The sequence below is a fragment of the Pan paniscus genome, chromosome 6 (assembly GCF_029289425.2).
Source record: "Pan paniscus chromosome 6, NHGRI_mPanPan1-v2.0_pri, whole genome shotgun sequence".
Classification (NCBI taxonomy): Eukaryota; Metazoa; Chordata; class Mammalia; order Primates; family Hominidae; genus Pan; species Pan paniscus.
The window spans coordinates 80,962,454-80,987,484 of record NC_073255.2 but is presented as its reverse complement, the minus strand read 5'-3'; the positions used below and the strand labels follow the sequence as shown (position 1 = coordinate 80,987,484).

General features: G+C 39.4%; 1 protein-coding gene across 1 annotated transcript in view; it reads right to left on the bottom strand.

Annotated features, from left to right (window-relative positions):
- The window catches only part of LOC100982215 (integrator complex subunit 4-like protein 2), a 50,151-nt gene that overhangs the window by 20,506 nt on the left and 4,614 nt on the right, over nt 1–25,031 (bottom strand). Inside the window, 3 exon segments of the mRNA XM_063605763.1 lie at nt 747–921; nt 3,261–3,332; nt 17,968–18,089. Coding sequence (XP_063461833.1) covers nt 747–921; nt 3,261–3,332; nt 17,968–18,089 — 369 coding nt within the window.

The following is a 25,031-nucleotide window of genomic DNA, read 5'->3' as shown; positions in this document are numbered from 1 at the left end:
ACGATCTCAGCTCACTGCAACCTCTGCCTCCTGAGTTCAAGTGATTCTTGTGTCTGAGCCTCTCTAGCAGTTGAGATTACAGGTGCATGCCACCATACCAGCTATTTTTTGTATTTTTAGTAGATCCAGGGTTTCACCATGTTAACCAGGCTGGTCTTGAACTCCTGGCCTCAAGTGATCCTCCAGCCTCAGCCTCCCAAAGTGCTGGGATTACAGGTGTGAGCCACCACGCCTGGCCCAAAAATATCTTTCAAAAATGAAGGTGAAATAAAATATTCATCAGTCATATAAAGGTTTGGCAGTCAGACATACCTAGGTTTAAATCTTGCTCTGTCTCTTACTAGCTGGGTAAGTAATATCAAGTTATTATTTTTATTAATATCAATTTTAATTACCAATTATTAAGTGCTTATTATAAATAGGCACATGTATTATGCCAAGTGCTTTATGTATACAGAACCTCATTTAATTCTCACAACTCAGAAAGATAGTTATTATTATCCCTGTTTTATAAAAATGCTGGAATTTAAATATAGATTGACTGAACCCAAATCTCTTGCTCTTTACCATTGTCTCATACTACTGGGGCCTCAGTCTCTTCTGTGTGTAAAATAAAAAGCATAGTAAGTACTTCCCAGAGTTACTGTGAGGACTAAATGAAACGATACATGTGTATCACCCAGTACAATGCCTGACACACAGCAGTCACTTAAAGAGTGCTATTGCTATTATACAGTCATACTTACCATACATCTCATCTTCCAACCCATGAAAAAAAGCTCCACAAGCTCGTGACTCAATCAAGTACACAGCCCCGGTATCTACTTCTTCCTTGAGAGCATCATCTCCCCACTTTCTGCCACTGGAAAACTCCCCTGAACTGTAAAGTTCCTTGGCACGCTCATGTGCAGTACGTTTCCTCTGCAGAGGACAACAACAATTACCAATTGTAGGAGGTTCATGAAGGAACACTAAGATGAACCCTGAGAACATGGGAAGGCAGAAAATAAAACTGCTCTTTGAGAGTTACGTTTGTAAAAATTATCCGTAGTTCATACAAGAGAAACGCAAATTCAACTTAAAATGAAACCAAAGCCTTGCTGGTCTATAATAGCTAAAAGTACCTAATTAAAGAGGATAAAGATAGCTGAAGAATGTGTTAAGAAAGTTGGTTATGTTTGCTGTGGCAGCAACATAGGAAAAGAGAGGCAAATAATGGCAGTGCCCCTCCAAAAACCATTTTGGGTAGACAATACATTGACTCTAAGAAAACAATTATCGGGCAGGGAGCAGGTGGCTCACACCTGTAATCCCAGCACTTTGGGAGGCCAAGGCAGGCTGATCATGAGGTCAGGAGATTGAGACCATCCTGGCCAACATGTTGAAACTCCATCTTTACTATAAGTACAAAAATTAGCTGGGCGTGGTGGCACATGCCTGTAGTCCCAGCTACTCAGGAGGTGGAGGTTGCAGTGAGCCGAGATCATGCCACTGCACTCCAGCCTGGCGACAGAGTGAGACTCCGCCTCAAAAAAAAAATTATCTTCAGTCCCAGTAAAAGTATTTTTCTATTTGGCAACATTGCGTTCTATTTCAGCTACAGTACAGTCACTGAATAATCTAGTAAACTCACTTTACACAGAGATTGCATAAGGTGGAATATACCGGTTAGTGTATCCAGTCCACTTGACAGTTATGGTTCTCATCACAAATGAATGACCTGGCACTCTGCTTTATACATCAGCCTCTCATGAAACCCCACCTCTAAAAAACTACAAAAAATTAGCCGGGTGTGGTGGTACACACCTGTAGTCCCAGCTACTCAGGAGGCCGACGTGAGAGGATCACTTGAGCCTGGGAGGCAGAGGTTGCAGTGAACCAAGATCGCACCACTGCACTCCAGCCTGGGCGACAGAGCGAGACCCTGTCTCAAGCAAAACAAAACAAAACAAACAAACAAACAAAAAAACCATGCACCAGAAAAAGAGCTGAGAGACATATACCAAAATGATCAAAGTCATTATATTAGGGTAGCAGGCATATGGGTAAATTGTTTTCCTTTCCCTTATCAAAAATTCTACAACTCTATAATATCACTTTTATAATTTCAAAATTGAGGTACTAACAATGAATGTACATATTATTTTCTCAGACTCAAATTTGCTTCTGCAAACCACATTAGTGAACCATCACAATCAAAGCTTAAGGGCATTTCATAAGAGGCATTTGGGGCCGGGCACAATGGCTCACATCTGTAATCCCAGCACTTTGGGAGGCAGAGGCAAGAAGACTGCCTGGGCTCAGGAGTTCAAGACCAACATGAGGAACAGAGCAAGACCTCATCTCTACTAAAGATAAAAAAAATTAGCTGGGCATGGTGAGGTATGCCTGTAGTCCCAGCTACTCAGGAGGGTGAGGTGGGAGGAATGCTTGAGCCCAGGAGGTTACATTGAGTAATGATTGTGCCACTGCATTCCAGCCTGGGCAACAGAGTGAGACCCAGTTTCAAAAAAAAAAGAAGAAAAAATGGCGTGGGGTGGGGGGTATTTTGTTACTGTTTGGAGAAAGGCTTTACTCAGTCTTCCATGGTAACTGCTGCTGAAAAGGAGTCCTAAAATGTCATACCATCTCACAAAATGAGAATGGGCCTTTGTAGTTCCTAACAAATAGAAAATTAATCTTTTGGGGTTTTCTGGGGGTTTTTTGTTGTTGTTTTTTGGGTTTTGTTTTTTGAGACAGAGTCCCACTCTGTTGCCTAGGCTGGAGTGCAGTGGTGCGATCTCGGCTCACTGCAACCTCTGGTCTCCAGGGTTCAAGTGATCCTCTGCCTCAGTCACCCAAGTAGCTGGGACTACAGGCACATGCCACCACACCTAGCTAATTTTTGTTTTTTAGTTGAGACGGGGTTCATCATGTTGGCCGGACTGGTCTCAAACTCCCGGCCGCAAGTGATCTACCTGCCTCAGCCTCCCAAAGTGCTGGGATTACAGGTGTGAGCCACTGCACCTGGCTTAGAAAATTAATCTTGCCTCTTTTTTGTAAAGCATAACCTGTGCAAAGTATTTCATTACAATAATATGAAATTTAATGAAGTCACTTGTTATTTGCTTCAATTTACTAAGATTTTAAATTAAAATGTAATACAGTTATCATATGTTAATTTAACAAATGCTGCTAAGTTAAATCAACACAATTCACAATACTGCCCCCCCTACATTGGTTACAGAAACCCAGTTTAAACAACAAAGAATAAAAGGTACCCTCAGATCTGACATCAGCTTCTTGTCAAGGGTCTGCTCCAAGAAATGAGAACTGACTTGCTCCATAGAGCCCTATAAAAAGAAAAATCCAGAGCATATAAAACAACTTTTATGATTTGAACATTATCTTAAAATTCAGTCTATAGCCAATTTAAGTGCATAAAGATAATATTATTCATGACAGTAAAGATGCTATGGGTTCTGAATCAGCAGGAAAATAAAAATATTAGCAGCAGCTAACACCTAAATAGAGCTTACTATGTGTCACCTACTGTGCTTTCTTTTTTTTTTTTTCCTGAGATGGAGTTTTGCTCTTGTCACCCAGGCTGGAGTGCAGTGGCATGATCTCAGCTCATTGCAACCTCCGCCACCCAGGTTCAAGCAATTCTCCTGCCTCAGCCTCCTGAGTAGCTGGATTACAGGTGCCCGCCACCATGCCCAGCTAATTTTTTGTATTTTTAGTAGAGACGGGGTTTCACCACGTTGGGCAGGCTAGTCTCAAACTCCTGACCTCAGGTGATCTGCCTGCCTCGGCCTCCCAAAGTGCTGGGATTACAGGCGTGAGCCACCACGCCCGGCCACTACGTGTCATGTACTATTCTAAGGGCTTTAGACGTATATTAACTCATTTAAATCCTCACTATAACCCTGAGAAGTAAATACTATATTAGTCCCATTTTATGTATGGAGAAAAGACACAAAAAGATTAAATAACATATTGACGGTCACAAAGAATAAATTCCAGAGCTAGGAGATAAATCCAGGCTCCAAAATCCTTTCCCTTAACGACTACTCTCCACTCCTTTTCATTCTTCTTTCCATTCATCTGTTCATTCATTCATGCATTCAATTAAACAAATATTTAGCAACCATTCAATTCTATGTCTACAGTTACCAGGAACAAGAATACAAAAATAAAAAGACAACAGCTGTACACTCAACAATCTCACAGACTAGTAAGGGAAACTGACAAGAAAAGAGATTACTGCAATATGGTATGAAATGCTGTAATACATATCTATGAATGATGCCATGGGAATGGAGAGAACAAGCAGTATTAAGGTACAGGCAGGGAGAGGTATACTTGGAGAAATGAAAATCACAGTGCAAATGCCAAGTGGGAAATATTAAGTGGTTTTACGAATGGAACGTAAGATAGGGCTCCTGAAAATGAGGCAGTACAGATAGGATAATAAAGAGCCTTATTTGCCATAGTAAGGGGTTTGCCTTATAAATAATTATTACATAATCCCTGTTAAACATCTAATGAGCTTAACAATGTATAAAATATTTTACTTATATTTTTCCAATTTATTCTTCCCAATAATCCCATATACCTCTCATCCCCATTTTCTAGATGACAACTGAGGCTGAGATTAGGCAACTTACTCATTTTAAGTAAGGGAGAACATAGATTTATATTTCATAAAGCCCATCTTGCAACAGTATGACTAATGGACCATAAGGAATCAAAATGAAAGCAAAAAGACTAGTTTCAGAGGCTGTTGGAGCAGGTCCTAGACGTTAAGAAATTTATCTGAGATCTTCTCTAATTCCTAAGTTAATAAATGTGGAAATGCTTATACAGGCTCAGATCTTTTCTCTAATCAAATTTTTCATAGAAAATTACATGTTCCTGGGGAATGTCCTTACTCAAGTTAACACCTTTCGTATGATTCCACAAAAACAACTGCTGTACTATTTTGACTAAAGTAGTTTCAAAACCACTTTTTCTTTTGTCACATAGATCTGAGTCAATGTCATATCTAACATCCATTTTTTAAATCCCAACAACAATTTTATAAATAAGAACTATAAATGCTTAAGACCTCCTAAATCTCTCTCTAGTTTTACCACCAGCATTAGCTGTTGGCTTTTTTCTACTAGAATAAAAGTTTTCATGACTTCACAGTAAGTTGCTTCATCCATAATTCCCAGTGCCCTCCTCCAATGCCCTCAGCTGCACGCTCAACCCACACAGCAGCACAGAGGGAGTACTATGCAAATTTGTGCCCCAAAAAATTAAATATCATTACTTGAAATAAATTTTCAATGTCACCTAAGAATAGGTGAAGCTTTCCATTTTAAGTCCACAAACACAGAGTCCTATAGCATAGTAATCCACTTGAAAAATGGTGAGATGTCTATTACTGCAGGACCAGTGGAAATGGAGAAGGGATGGATTTAGGGGATGTCAAGAAGGAAGAACTGATATGAGTTGTGACTCAATGGATGTAAGACATAGAAAAACTATTCCCAAATTCCTCTGGTTCATGACTTAGCAGATGATAGTATCACTTACGAAAACATAGAGAAACAGATTTGGACCAAAAAGATAATGAGTTCATTATAAAGTGCACCTCACCAATGAGAAAAAAAGCTACATTCTGGTATACTTTAACCAAGACAAACATGTTTAGATTAAGATGGAATCTCTCCAACTGTACTACTAGCACTACTTAACAACCTAAATTTAGGTAGTTAATGCTACAAAAACCTTACTTAACACTGAGAAAACCATTTCACTTGAGAGCCTTATTAAATGTATGTGAAATTTAGATACAAGATATTTAACAATTATCACACCTGCTTGAAGAGCAAAAACTGCTCAACTGGTATAAATAACATAAGTCTATGCAACTAGGTGATAAGTACATCAGACATAAAACTGCCACTAACTAGGAATATCTGCATTTACCCTGGGAAAGACCAGTCATGGGCAGACTTACAGGCATAAAAGTCTATAACCTAACAGCCTGAAAATGTTGTAATTTTTAAGGTCAATGACTTCTTAAGGCTTATAAAAGTAGTGACTGTATTCTAAATAGTCCCATGAATCTGCTTACTGGGACCTCAAGTTTCTTTGCCCCACAAAGAGGGCAGTTATAAATAAGTAAAAGCTAACCTCTTTTACATGGTTTTGAATTTTCTGATATAACACATATCAGAAAATTTTTCATACTGCTATAAGCCAAAGGGATTGGAAACTATTCACTTTTTAAGCAAGATAGACTCGAGGCTACAAAGCTAAGTTGTTGCAGAACCTGGCTTCTGTTTTCCTCTCCAACTTACCTCATTACAGATCCCCTATATTGAACATTACCCCCCAACTAGAAAGCACTAAACTGCTTGTAGTTTAGTATGATATTGCAGCTTAGTATATTGCTATGCATGATAATGTACTGCTTTTATATCCCTGCTCATATTTTCTCTTTCTCTGCATTGCTACCTAGTTACTCATCCTTCAAAACTCAGTTCAGAGATCAGCTCCTCCAAGAAGGCTTCTGTGGTTGTGGTTGGTGCTCTTTCCTACCAGTACCAGGTATTATTATTCACTGATTAGCTATCCCTGGCTACCTGACTATCAACTTCGTTGAAGACAGAAACTGTCCTCAGTGTTTGTCGATTTGCTGAACAGGTGATCTAAAGATTATACAGGTTGAACATCCCAATTCCAAAAATCTGACATCCAAAATGCTCCAAAATCCAAAACTTTTTGAGTACCAACATGATGCTCAAAGGAAATGTTCACTGGAGCACTTCAGATTTTGGATTTTGGAGCATATTTCAGATTTGGGATGCCCAACAAGTAAGTCTAATACAAATAAAATATTCCAAAATCCAAAAACAAAACAAAACAAAACAAAATCCAAAACACTTCTGGTCTCAGGCATTTTTGGATACTCAATCTGTATGCAGATTTGTTTAAAAAAAATGGCTCATCAGAGTTACCTGGCACACATCACCCACAACAAAAAGAGACCAAAATAACAAATAACTATATTTCAACTAAAATGACTGTAGATATATGCTGCAGAGCACCAGAGAAAGGGCAAAATCCCTTTGGAACATGGAAGCCTCAGGATAGCACCACGGGGAAGGGAGTGAGGCTTCCTACCTGCCACATTGTCTCCCTTGCCAAAATCAGCTTAAAATCAGAGGAACTTCTTACAGGGAAAAAGTAAGCTGGAGATACCTATCAGTGGTCCCCACTGCTGCCACAGGCACCAGCAATTCTTGATAAAGGAGAGTCCTTAAGTCCTCAGTGGCCACAAATCCAGTCTGGAGAGTAGCCAAGAGATCATTCAGCTGTATTGCCTCAGAGTGGGAGCCCACCTTGTCCTAAGCTGCTGTAGCATGGCACCAAGTTGAAGCTAGACTCACTACTAGTGTGCATCCTGCCCTGGGGACCAGTAGCAACTGACTCTCTTCATCCCTGAGAACCAGCCATCATTCTACCGTGATCACACGATGGCCTGCAGCACCATAACCCCATCCACATAGAGTCTAGGTCAAACAGAGTGACGATGATTTCAGCATCAGACCCCACACAGCGCTACCAACCACCCAGAAAACAGGCAGACCTGCACAGCAAGGAAGCCATCAAATAGACAGCTGGCAGCGCTTTACCCAACACCCCTGTTCCATACAACCATCTGGGCTGCCAAGTATGCATGCGCCAGTACTCAGCCAAAAAGCCAATCCTGGGGCAGCCCTACTTCCTCACAACCCATCACAGAACCACCTGCCCACGCCCTGCCTGATAGCTGGCAATTCAGTGGTCCTGTCCCCTAAAACAGGCCACAATAGAGTCCCACAGTCCCACAGCACACAGTCCACCTGGTCCTGTGGTAGCCCTGGCCCCCTATCATAGACTGCTGCCAAACTGCCCAGCCCCACTGCACAAAAGCATTTGAGCCTAGCCCAAAGCAACAGCCAACCAGGCAGTAGCCCCATCTCCCTACGTAGCCACAGAGCTGCCCAGCAGGCCGCTGCAGCAAAGGCCTGAGCCCAGCACGACAGCCACCACAGCAGTAACTACTGCCTCCCTGGAAAACCAGATAGACAGCCTGGCAGCCATTTTAGCCTGTACATGTCTTGGCCAAAAATCAGCTCAGTACCCTCATCTATAGCATTGCCATCACAAACTCCCACAGCCTAGGCAACTGAGGCAATTGCAAACATCAATGACTAGGATTATAGCTGAAGATTACAGCTGAAGCTGACAAGGATTATTACACCACCCATTGAGTCCACCCAGAACCAAAGGCAACACACCATACCCAGCTAATACCCTAAAACCATGTACAGAAAAAGACTGTTACTATATACTAGCTACTCAATAAAATTGAAAAGAGCAACTACGCTACTAAATGCACAGATATCAACATCCAGTATCTTGCACACGATAAATGAAAATCAAGGAAACATGACACCCTCAAAGGAATACAGTTAAGTCTCCTGGCTGGGGGCAGTGGCTCACATCTGTAATCCCAGCACTTTGGGAGGCCAAACAGCCAGATAGCATGAGCTCAGGAGTTCAAGACCATTCTGGGCAACATGGCAAAACCCGTCTCTACAAAATATAAAAAAATTGGTCGGGTGTGGTGGCATGTGCCTGTAGTCCTAGCTACTCAGCAGGCTGAGGTGGGAGGATCACTTAAACCCAGGAGGAGAAGGTTGCAGTGAGCTGAGATCATGCCACTGCACTTCAGCCTGGGTGACAGAGCAAGACCCTGTCTCAAAAAAAAAAAAAAAAAAAAAGGAAAAAAGTCTCCAATGACAGACCCCAAAGAAAAGGACACTTATAAAATGCCTGAAAAGGAATTCAAAATAGTGATCTAAAGGAAACTCAGTAAGATACAAGAGAATACAAACAATTAAATGAAATCAGGAAAACAATTCATGATCCGAATGAGAAATTCAACAGAAATCAATATCATAAAAAAGAACCAAACAGAAATCTTGGAACTGAAGAATTCAATGAAAAAAATAAAAATAGTATACAATTGAGAGCTTCAACAATAGACTAGGATCAAGCAGAAGAAAGAATTTCTGACCTTGAAGACAGGTCTTTTGAAATAACCCATTAAGAGGGGAAAAAAAACAAATAAGAATAAAAAAGAAAGCCTTGGAACATATGGGACATCAATAGGCAAACAAATACTTGCATTGAAGATTGCCTGATGGAGAAGAGATAGAGAAAGGCGCAGAAAACCTATTTGATGAAATGATAGCTGAAAACTTGCCAAGTAGTGGGAGAAATACGGACATCCAGATTCAGGAAGTTCAAAGGTTCGCAATTACATTCAACCCAAAAAGATCCTCTCCAAGGTGCATTATAATCAAACTATCGAAAGTCAAAGAGTAAGACTTTCAAAGCTGCAAGAGAAAATTGTCAAGAGAATCTCCATTACTATCAATAGATTTCTCAGTAGAAACCTTGTAGACCAGGAGAGAATGGGATAGAATTAATATATTCAAGGTATTGAATGCTACAACTAGAAACAAAAGGACAATAATCACTATCATAACAACGCACAAAAGTATAAAACTCACCAGTAAAGGTAAACTCATAAATCAAACAGATCAAACCCCAGTGATACAATATGTCATATAAAATATTCAATCTGCTAGTATGAAGGTTAAATTTAAAATGGTCAAAAACTACAACAGCTACAAATAGTAGCTAAGGAACACATAACAGATGAAGAAGAAAATTAAGGCAACAAAAATATAAATTGAAGGGGGGAGGGAAAAAACCTAGGGTCCTTTTATGTAACCAAAGTTGAGTTGCTATCAGCTTAAAACATTCTATTGTAACTGCAAGACTTTTTTTTCCCCTTTGAGACAGTCTTACTCTGATGCCCACGCTAGAGCATAGTGGCCTGATCATGGCTCACTGCAGCCTCAATCTTCCAGGCTCAAGTGGTCCTCCCACCTCAGCCTCCTGGGTAGCTGAGACTACAGGTGTGTGCCACCATGCCCGGCTGATTTCTTTTTTCTTTATTTAGTAGAAACGAGGTCTCACTATGTTGCCCAGGCTGGTCTCAAACTCATGAGCTCAAGCGATCTGCCTGCCTCAGCCTCCCAAAGTGCTGGGATAATAGGCAAGAGCCACCACACCAGCCTAACTGAAGACCCTATAGTCTATGTAGAAAAAAGTTACAGCAGATACACAAACAAGAAAGAGAATGAAAACAAAGCTTGGCCCCACAGAAAACCACTAAATCAGAGGTAAACAACAAGAAAGGAAGACAAGAACAAAGGATCTCCAAAACCACCAAAAAGTAATTAACAAAATGGCAGGAATAAGACCTTATCTATCAATAACAATCTTGAATATAGCTGGACACGGTGGCTCATGCCTGTAATCCCAGCACCTTGGGAGGCCAAGGCAGGCGAATCACTTGAAGTCAGGAGTTTGAGACCAGCATGGCCGACATGGCAAAACCCGTCTCTAATAAAAATGCAAAAAAATTAGTTGGGCATGGTGGCACATGCCTGTAATCCTGGTACTGGGGAGGTTGGGGCACGAGAATCACTTGAACCCAGGAGGTGAAGGTTGCAGTGAGTTGAGATCACACCAGTGCATTCCAGCCTAGGTGACGGAGTGAGACCCTGTCTCAAAGAAACAAAAACAAAACAAACCAAAAAAAAAAACAAGAAGAAGAAGTAGAAAAAAATCTTGAATATAAATGGATTAAGTTCTTCAATTAAAAGGTACACTACAGCCTGGGCAACAGAGAGACAGACACCCTGTCTCAAAGAAAGAAAAAAAAAAAGGTATACATTGGTTGAATAGATTAAAACACAAAATCTAAGTATACATTGCCTAGAAGAAACACGCTTCACAAGCAAGAATTAAAACATATACCAAAACCTATGGTATGCAACAAAAGCAGTTCTAAGAGATAAGTATATAGCAATACATGGCTACATCAAAAAAGAAGAACAATCTGGTTTTTAATTTTTTTTAGGGACAGTTTCGCTGTTGTCCAGGCTGGAGTCCCCAGGAGTTTGAGGTTGCTGTGAGCTATGACTGTGCAATTGTGGAACCACACTCCAGCCTAGGCAACAGAGCAAGACCCTGACTTAAAGAAAATAAAAAAAGAATAAAATCTTGTAATTTGCCACATCAATTAACCTGGAGGACATCATGTAAAGTGAAATAAGCCAGACATGGAAAGACAAATACTGCATGATCTAAGACTTAAACATAAGACCTAAAACCATAAAAATCCTAGAAGAAAACCTAGGCAATACCATTCAGGACATAGGCATGGGCAAAGACTTCATGACTAAAACACCAAAAGCAATGGCAACGAAGCCAAAATTGAGAAATAGGTTCTAATTAAACTAAAGAGCTTCTGCACAGCAAAAGAAACTATCATCAGAGTGAACAGGCAACCTACAGAATGGGAGAAAGTTTTTGCAATCTATCCATCTGACAAAGAGCTAATATCCAGAATCTACAAAGAAGTTAAACAAATTTACAAAAAAAAAAAAAAAAACCCATCAAAAAGTGGGTGAAGGATATGAACAGACACTTCTTAAAAGAAGACATTTATGCAACCAACAAACATATGAAAGAAAGCTCATCATCACTGGTCATTAGAGAAATGCAAATCAAAACCACAATGAGATACCATCTCACACCAGTTAGAATGGCAATCATTAAAAAGACAGAAAACCACAGGTGCTGGAGAGGATGTGGAGAAATAGGAACACTTTCACACTGTTGGTGGGAGTGTAAATTAGTTCAGCCATTGTGGAAGACAGTGTAGCGATTCCTCAAGGATCTAGAACCAGAAATACCATTTGACCCAGCAATCCCATTACTGGGTATATACCCAAAGGATTATAAATCATTCTACTATAAAAACACATGCACACGTATGTTTATTGCAGCACTGTTCACAACAGCAAAGACTTGGAACCAACCCAAAGGCCCATCAATGATAGACTGGACAAAGAAAATGTGGCACATATACACCATGGAATACCATGCAGCCATAAAAAATGATGAGTTCATGTTCTGTGCAGGGACATGGATGAAGCTGGAAACCATCATTCTCAGCAAACTAACACAAGAACAGAAAACCAAATACCACATGTTCTCACTTATAAGTGAGAGTTGAACAATGTGAACACATGGACACAAGGAGGGAAACATCACACACCAGGGACTGTCAGAGGGTGGGGGGCTCGGGGAAGGACAGCATTAGGAGAAATACCTAATGTAGATCATAGGTAGACGGGTGCAGCAAACTACCATGGCACATGTATACCTATGTCACAAACCTGCACGTTCTGCACATGTATCCCAGAACTTAAAGTATTCAAAAAAAAATTGATATCATAGAGGCAGAGAGTATAACAGTGGTTAGCAGACACTGGGGAGGGGAGGGAGTAGGAGAGAATGGGAAGAGACTGGACAACAGATACAAAGTCACAATTAAGAGAAATAAATTCTGGTGTTCAACTGCACATAAAGGTGACTATGATTAACAGTAAAATATTGTATATTACAAAATATACAATATTATAGCTGTAAGAGAGGCTGTTGAAAGTTCATGACAAAGAAATGATAAATGTATGATGTGATAACTACACTAACTATCCTGATTGGATTAATATTCAACATAGATGTGTATCAAAACATCAACTTGTGCCCCATATATACAATGTGTCAATTTTTGTTTGTTTGTTTTATTATACTTTAAGTTTTAGGGTACATGTGCACAATGTGCAGGTTAGTTACATATGTATACATATGCCATGTTGGTGTGCTGCACCCATCAACTCGTCATTTAACATTAGGTATATCTCCTAGTGCTATACCTCCCCCCTCCCCCCACCCCACAACAGGCGCTGGTGTGTGATGTTCCCCTTCCTGTGTCCATGTGTTCTCATTGTTCAATTCCCACCTATGAGTGAGAATATGCAGTGTTTGGTTTTTTGTCCTTGCGATAGTTTGCTGAGAATGATGGTTTCCAGCTTCATTCATGTCCCTACAAAGGAAATGAACTCATCCTTTTTTTATGGCTGCATAGTATTCTATGGTGTATATGTGCCACATTTTCTTAATCCAGTCTGTCATTGTTGGACATTTGGCTTGGTTCCAAGTCTTTGCTATTGTGAATAGTGCCACAATAAACATACGTGTGCTTGTGTCTTTATAGCAGCGTGATTTATAATCCTTTGGGTATATACCCAGTAATGGGATTGCTGGGTCAAATGGTATTTCTAGTTCAAGATCCCTGAGGAATCGCCACAGATACCAAAACAGAGATATAGATCAATGGAACAGAACAGAGCCCTCAGAAATAATGCCGCATATCTACAACCATCTGATCTTTGACAAATCTGACAAAAACAAGAAATGGGGAAAGGATTCCCTATTTAATAAATGGTGACAGGAAAACTGGCTAGCCATATGTAGAAAGCTGAAACTGGATCCTTTCCTTACACCTTAGACAAAAATTAATTCAAGATGGATGAAAGACTTACATGTTAGAACTAAAACCATAAAAACCCTAGAAGAAAACCTAGGCAATATCATTCAGGACCCAGGCATGGGCAAGGACTTCATGTCTAAAACACCAAAAGCAATGGCAACAAAAGCCAAAATTGACAAATGGGATCTAATTAAACTAAAGAGCTTCTGCACAGCAAAAGAAACTACCATCAGAGTGAACAGGCAACCTACAGAATGGGAGAAAATTTTTGCAATCTACTCATCTGACAAAGGGCTAATATCCAGAATCTACAATGAACTCAAACAAATCTACAAGAAGAAAACAAACAGCCCCATGAAAAAGTGGGCAAAGGATATGAACAGACACTTCTCAAAAGAAGACATTTATGCAGCCAAAAGACACAGGAAAAAATGCTCATCATCACTGGCCATCAGAGAAATGCAAATCAAAACCATAATGAGATACCATCTCACGCCAGTTAGAATGGCAATCATTAAAAAGTCAGGAAACAACAGGTGCTGGAGAGGATGTGGAGAAATAGGAACACTTTTACACTGTTAGTGGGACTGTAAACTAGTTCAACCAATGTGTCAATTTTTAAAAATTAATTAATTTTTAATGAAAGATTATACACAAATCACTTGATCACAGGTTTATCTACTGGAGAGCTGGAGTAGGACAGCTTTACCTCTTAGCTTGCACAGAGATACTAATAAACCAGCAGGGCCTTAACTGGCCAATCCCAATGTGTAACTGGATACTCACCAGGAAAGGATTATACATGGGCTTTAGATTATGAAGTTTGAAGTCCTCATCTATCATTTACTATCTGTGTGGTCTCAGAAAAATTATACCACATTCCTAAATTTTAATTTTGTTATTTATAAGTAATACATTTACCTCAGAGAGTTTAAAAAGATTAAAAGTTACTTGCAAAAGTATGCAAATGAGTTAGGCATGTGTGCTTGTATATAAAGAAGTGGGTTAATATTTATGTGTGAATATGTGTGTATTTATGTGTGTATGTATGACTAAAAATGCCTCATTTAGTAGGCCAGGAACTCTATACATAGTAGTAATTATCAGCAAGGTAAGAATGATTATTATTTCTGAATACAAACATAATTACTTATATAATTTGAAGCTGTTCGGATTTAACATGAAATTATAACACAAGGCATGTGACTCAAGTTAGAGTCATTCAAGTAGAAATCCTTTCAATGTACCATATGTTATACATACAACTTTATGCAAATAAATTTCAGATCCTATAGAGTACAAAACTGAAAATTTTGAATGATTCTTACTTTAAGGATTACTTTTTAAAACTGCCTATTCAGGTAAAGATATATCATTAATTTACTCCTCTAAAACATCTTTCTCTTCCCCACTCCCACCTAGAGTTCGTTGTAGATCCTCTGTAAATGCCAAATGAAAGGAACTGATGAATGATTAGACTGTTCTGAATTTTAAAACATTCATAACCCAAAAGAAAGTTTTAAAATATGAATTCAGAAATAAAATCAGTAACAGCTGGCTTGTTTAACGCTAATATGCACAAGAGTGGAAATACTCCAATCATCCATTACTATATCTCATGAAAATGCTTCACACAGGTTTCAGCAAGTACTCCCATAAATACTGGTCACAGGACTAAAGCTATCACTGGATCAGTGTCCAGTACAGTCAGAAACAAAGCATTCAGCCAACAGTCTCACCAAGAGTGGCAGGGCTGGGGGCACTCAAAGGGGAAGTGTCCAAAAAGAATCACAGATTTTCCTGCTGTGACACGTATACAAATTTTTATAGATACTTACACACACATATAGTTATATACTATGCCCCCATCCACCCTACATAGTATAGTACTTTTTAGTTTATAAACATTTTCATAGACTGCATCTCATTTGAGCATCATGACAACACTGTCAGGTAAATATGAGAGATATTAGAACCCCACTTAACAGATAAGGAAACTGAGACTAATATCAAGTGACATATACAAGGTAACACAGATATAAAATAAGGCTATTAGGCCAACACTCTATTACAAAACAATTTTATCCCTTAAAAGTTAAACAATGTTTTTTTTTTTGAGACAGGGTTTCGCTCTTTTGCACAGGCTGGAGTGCAATGGCACAATCTCAGCTCACTGCAACCCCTGCCTCCCAGGTTCAAGTGATTCTCCCACCTCAGCCTCCAGAATAGCTGGGACTACAGGTGTGTGTCATCACACCAGGTTAGTTTTTGTATTTTCAGTAGAGATGGGGTTTCACCATGTTGGCCAGGCTGGTCTCGAACTCCTGACCTCAAGTGATTTGCCCACTTCGGCCTCCCAAAGTGCTGGGATTATAGGTGTGAGCCACTGCGCCTCTGCCTCCCGGGTAACCTCTGCCTCCCGGGTAACCTCTGCCTCCCGGGTTCAAGCGATTCTCCTGTCTCAGCTTCCCAAGTAGCTAGGACTAGAGGCGTGCGCCACCACGCCCAGCTAATTTTTGTATTTTTAGTAGAGACGGGGTTTCACCATGTCGGCCAGGATGGTCTCAATCTCTTGACCTCGTGATCCGCCCACCTTGGCCTCCCAAAGTGCTGGGATTACAGGCGTGAGCCACAAAAGTTAAAAATTTTCAATAAATGTGCTGAGTCCTCAAAAAGAAAACAGAAAAGTACCAGGCTAAAAGATGCAAGATCAGGATCTGACCTCACTCTACAATTTTCTTTCTGTATAAGCTGGATAACTTAACTCCTCAGAGCCTTAGTTTTCTCATCTAGAAAATGATAACAGCATTAAAAATTTTTTTTTAAATTTTTTAAAATTTTATTTTTTGAAAAATAGAGATGGGGTCTTGCTGTGTTGCCCAGGCTGGTCTTGAACTCCTGGGCTCAAGTGACCCACCCACCTCGGCCTCCTAAAGTGCTAGGATTATGGGCATGAGCCACCATGCCCCAACTGGATAATGGCATCTATCTTGCAGGATTACTGTAAAGAGAAAATGAGAAAATATATGTAAGGGGCCTCCTTCAAATTATCTAAGATAGTGGTCCCCCACCTTTTTGGCATCTGGGTTCAGTTTCATGGAAGAAACCAGAGAGGGTGGTGAAGCAGGGTGGTTTTAGGATGAAACTGTTCCACCTCAGATCATCAGGAATTAGACTCTCACAAGGAGCAGGAAACCTAGATCCCGCACATGCTCAGTTCACAATAGGGTTCACACTCCTATGATAATCTAATGCAGCTGCTGATCTGACAGCAGGCAGCACTCAGGCAGTAATACTTGCTCATCTACCACTCACCTCCTGTTGTGTGGCCTGGTTCCTAACAAGCCATGGACCAGGACTGGTCCACAGCCTGGGGGTTTGAGCCTCCTGAACTAGGACATAACAAGTGCTTCATAAATGGGAAAAACTTTTTTTTTATTGTTTTCCTTTTTCTCTAGGCTCCGGCTATCTTAATTCCTAGTAGGGTTAATAGAATTATGTTTTAAGATTCTTTCTAGTTCTAAAAGTGAACAGGAGAGTGAACTATTTCTTTCTATATTAAGAAATTCTGGGGCTGGGAGTAGTGGCTTAAACCTGCAATCCCAACAATTTGGGAGGCCAAGGCAGAAGGATCACTTGAGCCTAGGAATTCAAGACCAGCCTGGGCACAAAGCAAGACCCCCATCTCTACAAAAAATACAAATTAGCTAGGCAGGGTGGCACATGCCTGTAGTCCCAGCTACTCAGGAGGCTGAGGTGGAAGGATCGCTTGAGCCTGGCAGGTCAAGGCTTCAGTGAGCCGTGACTGCACCACTGCACTCCTGCCTGAGAAACAGAGGAAGACCCTGTCTCAAGAAAAAGAAAAAGAAATTCTGGGGTTTTAAATTCAGGTCACACTGCCCCATCTGTAGTTTCTCAAAATGTTTGTAAAAACTTAACAAGCAATGTGTTCATTTAAAAAAAGGATTATTGGCTGGGTGTAGTGGCTCACATCTATAATCCCAGCCTTTTTTTTTTTTTTTTTTTTTTTTTTAAGATGAGAGTCTCTTCCTTGTCACCAGGCCGGAGTCCAGCAGCGTGATCTTGGCTCGCTGCAACTTCCACCTCCGGGTTCAAGCGATTCTCCTGCCTCAACCTCCCAAGTAGCTGGGATTACAGGTGTGCGCCACCATGCCCCAGCTAATTTTTGTATTTTTAGTAGAGACGGGGTTTCACCATGTTGGCCAGGATGGTCTCAATCTCCTGACCTCGTGATCCACCCGCCTTCGCCTCCCAAAGTGCTGGAATTACAGGTGTGAGTCACCGCACCCAGCCTATAATCCCAGTCTTTTGGGAGGCTGAGGCAGGAGGACTGCTTGAGGCCAAGAGTTTGAGACCAACCTGGGCCACACAGGCCTCATTTCTACAGAAAAGAAAATAAATAAATATATACATGCATTCATACATACATAAAAAGTATAACTTACCAACAGTTTTGCTGCCTGAACACGAACCACCCAAGAGCCATCACTGACCATGTGACAAATTTTTCCAAACGCATCATCAACTAAGCGTATTTCTTCATTAGAAGAAGGAATTGGGACAATGCCACATTAAAAGAAAAGAAATGAAATCACTTAGAACAAAACATGAATCTAAGTCTGCAGATTCAGTCCATGCACAGTGGCTCACATCTATAATCCCAACACTTTGGGAGGCCCAGGCAGGTAGATTGCTTGAGCCCAAGAGTTCAAGACCAACCTGAGCAATATGGCAAAACCTCATCTCTACAAAAAAAATACAAAAATTAGCTAGGCATGGTGGCATGCGCTGATAGTCCCAGCTACTTGGGAGGCTGAAGTGGGAACATAACTTTAGCTCTGGAGGTGAAGGTTGCAGTGAGCTGAGATCACACCCCGGCACTCCAGCCTGGATGACAGAGCAAGACCCTGTCTCAAAAAATAAATACAGTCTGGGTGCAATGGCTCACGCCTGTAATCCCAGCACTTTGGGAGGCTGAGGCAGGTGGATAACTTGAGGTCAAGAGTTCGAGACCAGCCTGGCCAACATGGTGAAACCTCCTCTCTACTGAAAATATAAAAATTAGCCGGGCACAGTGACACATGTCTGCAATCCCAGCTACTCAGGAGACTGAGGCAGGAGAATCGCTTGAACCTGGAAGGTGGAGGTTGCAGTGATCCGAGATAGTGCCACTACACTCCAGCCTGGGCAACAGAGCGAGACTCCATCTCAAATAATAATAATAATAATAAACAAATAAATACATAAGTAAGGCTGCAGGCTCAATAAACTGAGAGCAGTCAATGAAGACTGACACACACAAAAATGATAATTGAATAGTTCAAATCCTAGAATGATTAAATATAGTTTGAAATAAACAAATCACTCTAGGAGTACAAACCAACTCTTTCAGTTGCATTGCAAATTATGCTTTTTTTTTGAGACAGGGTCTCACTTCTGTCACCCAGGCTGGAGTGCAGTGGCATGAGCACTGCTCACCGCAGTGTCAACTTCCTGGGCTCAGGTGATCCTCCCAGTTCACTCTTCTGAGTAGCTGGGACTACAAAAGCATGCCACCACACCCAGCTAATTTTTTATATTTTTAGTAGAGATGGTTCACCATGTTGCCCAGGTTGATCTCAAACTCCTGAGATCAAGCAATCCGCCCGCCTCAGCCTCCCAAAGTGCTAGGATTACAGGGCTGAGCCACTGCAATCAGGTGCAAATTTTCAATGTATTGAATAAAAGTGTGTAACCCACCAAAGGTTCAGCCAGGCGTGTAATCCCAGCACACTGAGATACTGAGGTGGGCAGATTACCTGAAGCCAGGGGTTCAAGACTAGCCTACCCAACATGGCAAAACCTCATCTCTACTAAAAATACAAAAAATGAGCTGGGTGTGGTGGGGCGCAACTGTAATTCCGGCTATTTGGGAGGCTCAGGCATGAGAATTGCTTCAACCCAGGAGTTGGAGGTTGCAGTAAGCCGAGATCACATCACTGCACTGCAGCCTGGGCCACAGAGCAAGACCCTGCCTTAAAAAAAAAAGTACGTAACCCACCAAAGGTTCAAAGATTTATGAAATTATCAAAAACTAGCTTCCACTGAATATTTCATATCCTTAAGTTTATTATCTTCTGTAACTGAAATTCTTCTTTTTTTTTTTTTTTTTTTTTGAGAGAAAGTGTCTTGCTCTGTGACCCAGGCTGGAGTGCAGTGGTGCGATCTCAGCTCACTGCAATCTCCACTTCCCGGGTTCAAGCGATTCTCCTGCCTTAGCCTCCCTAGTAGCTGGGATTACAGGCGTGTGCCACCATGCCCGGCTAATTTTTGTATTTTCAGTAGAGATGAGGTTTCACCATGTTGGCCAGGCTGGTCTTGAACTCCTGACCCGAGGTGATCCACCCACCTCGGCCTCCAAAAGTGCTGGGATTACAGGCACCACCGTGTCCAGACTGAACTTCTATAAATACATTAAATCTCAGAATAAATCAATATAAAACTTACTTATCAATCCAGTCCTAAAAGAAGAGACAATTTCCAGTTAGCCCTTTTCTTTGTATGTGTCTAAGTCCTAAAAAGGAGTCTACTACAAATGGAGCCTACTCCTACAGGTTTATTAATCCATTCTGGTTTTCAAATTTTGGCAGTTTAATGAAGAGGAAAAAACACCTCTTTTTCCTATACAAGGAAAAATAAAATATTCTATAAATATTTATAAATAAAAGATGAATATTTATAAATATCATATTCTATCTTACAAAATATAATAAATAATATTGCCTACCTCCTCAAAGAATCACTGTGGTTAATTTAATTGCTGTGAAAATATTTTTAACCAGGAAAACTACATAAGAGATCATTATTCTCAAACTCATCTGGTATCTTTGTCCGGCATTTGGCGCAAGCCAAACTAAAATGGGTCCCAAACAATTTTAAAGATTTTTTTGTAAAGTACTGAAAACCATTTAAGAAAGATATTCCAATTTCTTCACTTATGGATGAGAAGATTAGGACAAAAGAAGTGAAGTATCTTTCTGAAGGTATACAGAAAGCTCCTATCAGAGATGAAAAATGAGGACCAGGCAATCTGATTTTCAGGGCCTGTGCTTTTCCCTTACTCCCCATTGCCTTCCAAAAATCTAACCAACATTTCTTTTCTAGAAGTGGGCTTTTTGCATGGTGAGAGGAGAGGAAAACGGCTTCACAATCAACAAAAGCCAGCTTACACCCACACTGACCTTTCAGGATAGAGCTGACTGACAACCCAGATAAACTAGACTGCAGCACTGCGCACTTGTTCAGAGTCATCAGAGAGTAATTTACAGGCCTGCAAAGAAGAATTCCAAAAGTCTATTAGTTCTGTGTCCTCTCAGGCAATGTTTAAACTATTTTCAAAGTGAAGATATAGGGTAGTTGGATAAGGATGCCCAGTAAAACACTTGTGTGTGGTTTTAACTTCTTGAATCTTTGCTTAAAAATGAATCTTGACCTCTGTCAGCTGCTCTGGCTATATTCTGACTATGCACTCTACCCCACGTCTGGAAGGAGAATCACAGACTGATGGCATAAAAACATCTAGAACAGATAAAACCCAGCAAAGCATGCTGGGAGCCCACAGTACTGTTCTCACAGGCTCAAACACCAATTATGGGTTTTTCCTCCCCCTGTAAAAATCAAAGCGCACACTTCTGTTTACCTTGGTCTGAAATCATTGGCCTCTGTTTCAATCCACTCACTCTTTCTGGGTAGCCCCATACTCCCTAAATACTGATGGCTCCGAATACCTACCCTTAGCTCTGATTTCTCCTGATGTTCAGACCTTTATAACTACTTATGGCTGGAATTCTCTTCATGGATGTCCCATCAAACTTTTGTACCCAACACACGCAAACCTGAACTCATTAAGGAAGCAAATTCTACCTTATATCTTAAATTCTACACTATCAGTCCATCCTCACTCCCTTGATGCTGTCATTACTGCTTGCCTAGATTACTAACAGAGTCTTATGCCACCAAACATCTGAATCAGCCAACTAACTTCCGTTCCTCTGAGTCCTTACTATCCAAGTTTCCTTTAAATTATTTGGCTTCCCACATAGTATCAAAAAAAAAAAAAAAAAAAGAGGAAATAGTACATGAAAAAGCAGAATTAAAACAACTGAGTATATGTTTAAAACTGCAAAAGCTCACTTTTTCAGAAAAATATTAAAATATTAAATCTAACAAATATCTAGGCAGACTGACGGAGAAAAATACAGAAAATGCACAAAAAAACCAATTACCTGGAATGTGAAGGATACAAAATGTCAGCAGTTGTAGATTTTAAATAAGCAATGACTTTGAGTTCAACCATGATTGGGTATATTGAAAAGAATCTCTCAGAAAAAAAGAAAAAGAAAACTGTTATAAAGCTATGTACAAAATGTTAAGCACTATTGAAGTCTTCCAATTCTACCAGTTATGGAGTTATTGGTCTTGGACTAACTCTCCTGAAAAGAAAAAAACAAAACAAAACAAAAAAACCTAAAAACTGGGATAAAATAGCCTACCGTGGGCACTGGCAATGCAACCGAGCAGGTAGGACATGGGTGCTACATTCTCTTTGTCAGAACACAAAGCATTCATACACTCTTCTCACCCTCACTCTCACCTTTTAATCTTAGATCTACTATTAAACGTATTCAACATTACTATCAATCCTTTGGTCAAAATTTCTTTACTCACATTTTGCTTGATGCACTTGGATAGACTGTTCAAGAAAGTGTGAGTAGTGAATTCCTCAAACTCTTGCATATTTAAAATTACATTTTTGAGCCTTGATGCTTGAAGTGTAGCTTGGGTAACGGGTGGGCTTTAAGCCAATTTTGGCATGCAAGGGGCTGAGTTTATTAGGCATCAGCACCTCTGAAAATCGTGGGGATGCAGGCTTAATTTCAACACTATTCTAAATACTTGAAAGATATTATATAATTCTTTAATAAACTCCTGTGTCTACAAATGGTTCACATTAACTCAATATCCAAGATTAAACATCTATAAAATCAAGGCACTGTTATTTAGTGGAGACTTGCTGGCTATTCTATGAGAGGAGCTATTGTTATTGTGATCTCATCCTCTCATAAAAGTGTATCATATTACTCATAACCAGCCCTTCATATTCTATTCCTATTTTGGTATTTAAAAATAAGATATCTTTGAAACACTTGAATTCAAAGAGGGAATCTGAATAGTTTTTAAAATGTCAATGAAATGCCATTTCTTCATGCTTGAACAAATACAAATTGACTGAAGTGCTTCTCTTCAAACTTTCTGGAACATTTTTTATCTAAATTCCAGGAACAATCACAATAGGTTTTAACCACAAATGTGAGAATGTTCTAAACGTTAGGGTGGAAAAAATTTTTAAACAATTTTATAGTAATTTTTTTCATCATAGTGACAGTGGGCTAAATTTTTTTAAGTCAAATATTACTGTGGACATTTAAGTCAAGATTCTAAGTAGCTGTTCTAAAGTCCAAAATTTAGTTTCATATACAATGATATTATACATATATTTGCATATAAAATTAATATATGTGAGCCATGTTTCAAATAGTTGAGAGATTATTATATCAAAGATTCTTGATTATATAAAATGCCAATTACTTATAGGCACACATGCTTTTAATAATTACAAAGGCAGTTGTGGTTGATTCTACTCTTGCTACTGGCATTTATATGGACATAACATTATGGTCTGAAGAATATTTAGGCAAATTTATCCCTCATATGATCAGAAGAACAATGCAAGATAGTTTATATCTGAAAGGAAAAAACCTTTATATGGTTCTGAAAGCCTAAATCATTAACAACTTGCATAACAATTAGCATAAAAATACATAAACACGCCCTCTTCCTAGCAGTAAGTACACAGTGATAACAGAATCAAAGCATGTGTCTATGTGCATGTTTATATTTCAAGACGCAGAGCACTCTATTCCTCTTCTCTGTCCTTTCTAGATGGCACAATTCCTCACGAATCTAAGTGCAGTCATAGGGTGGATTAGGGTGACCTGCCATTTGTATGCAACTGATCTCTATTTTGGAAGCAATTAATGTAAAAATATATTTTTACAAGATAATTTCAAATTTCAGGGCAAACTAGCATGGTTTCACTCCTTTTCTTTGTAACATTTTTTCTAAGGTTGGAAAAGTAAGGCTTTAGTACGATTTTTAATAATAAGTTTTCAAAGTGAGACGCAAAATGGTGGCGCCAACACATTTCAAGTCTGCTACATTTTGAATACACTTATTGGAGAAAAGACCTTCTCATCATTTTTCTCTTACAGGAAAGGAAATAACATGTACAGTTGACCCTTAAGCAACACGGAGGTTGGGGTGCTGGCCCCCCTGCACAGTAGAAAATCCACTATAACTTTGACTCCCCCAAAACTTAACTACTAATAGCCTACTGTAAGCCTTACAAATAACACAAGCAGTCAACTAACACATATTTAATATGTTATATGTCTTATATACTGTATTCTTAACAAACATGCCAGAGAAAAGAAAAAGAAAATCATAAGGAAAATATATTTACTAGTTATTAAATGGAAGTAGATGATCAAACAGGTCTTCATCCTCATCCTTTTCATGGGCAGGGTGTGGAGAAGGATGTAGAATTGTTGGTTTTGCTAAGTGGACCTGCACAGTTCAAACCCCTGTGGTGCAAAGGCCAACTGTAAAGTCATTGAATAGCAATTTAGTTTTAGAAATTAACCTCACTAAAATACTCTTAGAAGGATGCCAAGAAAAAAAATGAATAAGTATTTTTGGTTCATCTATTTCATCATTTCATTTCATTTCCTCATTTCATTACATCCTTTCATCATTTCGTTTCATCATTTCATCATTTCATCTCATCATTTCATTTCATTCTTTCATTTCATTTCATCATTTCATCTCAACATTTCATTTCATCATTTCACTTCATCTCATCATTTCATTTCATCTCATGATTTCATCTCATCATTGCATTTCATCTCATCATTTTATTTCATCTTTTCATCTCGTCATTTCATCATTGCATCTTTTCATCTCAATTCATTTATTTCATCGATTCATTTCATTTCACTTATTTCATCATTTCATCATTTGACTTCATTTCATCATTTAATATAATTTCATCATTTCATTTCATATCATTTCATCATTTCATCTTTCCATTTCATCATTTCATCATTTGACTTATCATTTCATCATTTCATTTCCTCATTTCATCATTTCATTTCATCCTTTCATCATTTCATCCTTTCATTTCATTATTTCATTTCATCATTTCATCTCATCATTGCATTTCCTCATTTCATCATTTCACTTCATCTCATTTCATAATTTCATCTCATGATTTCATTTCATCTCATGATTTCATCTCATTTCATCTTTTCATCTCATCATTTCATCTTTTCATCTCATCATTTCATCAATTCATCATTTCATCACTTCATTAATCATTACACTTCATTTCATCATTTCACATCATTTCTTC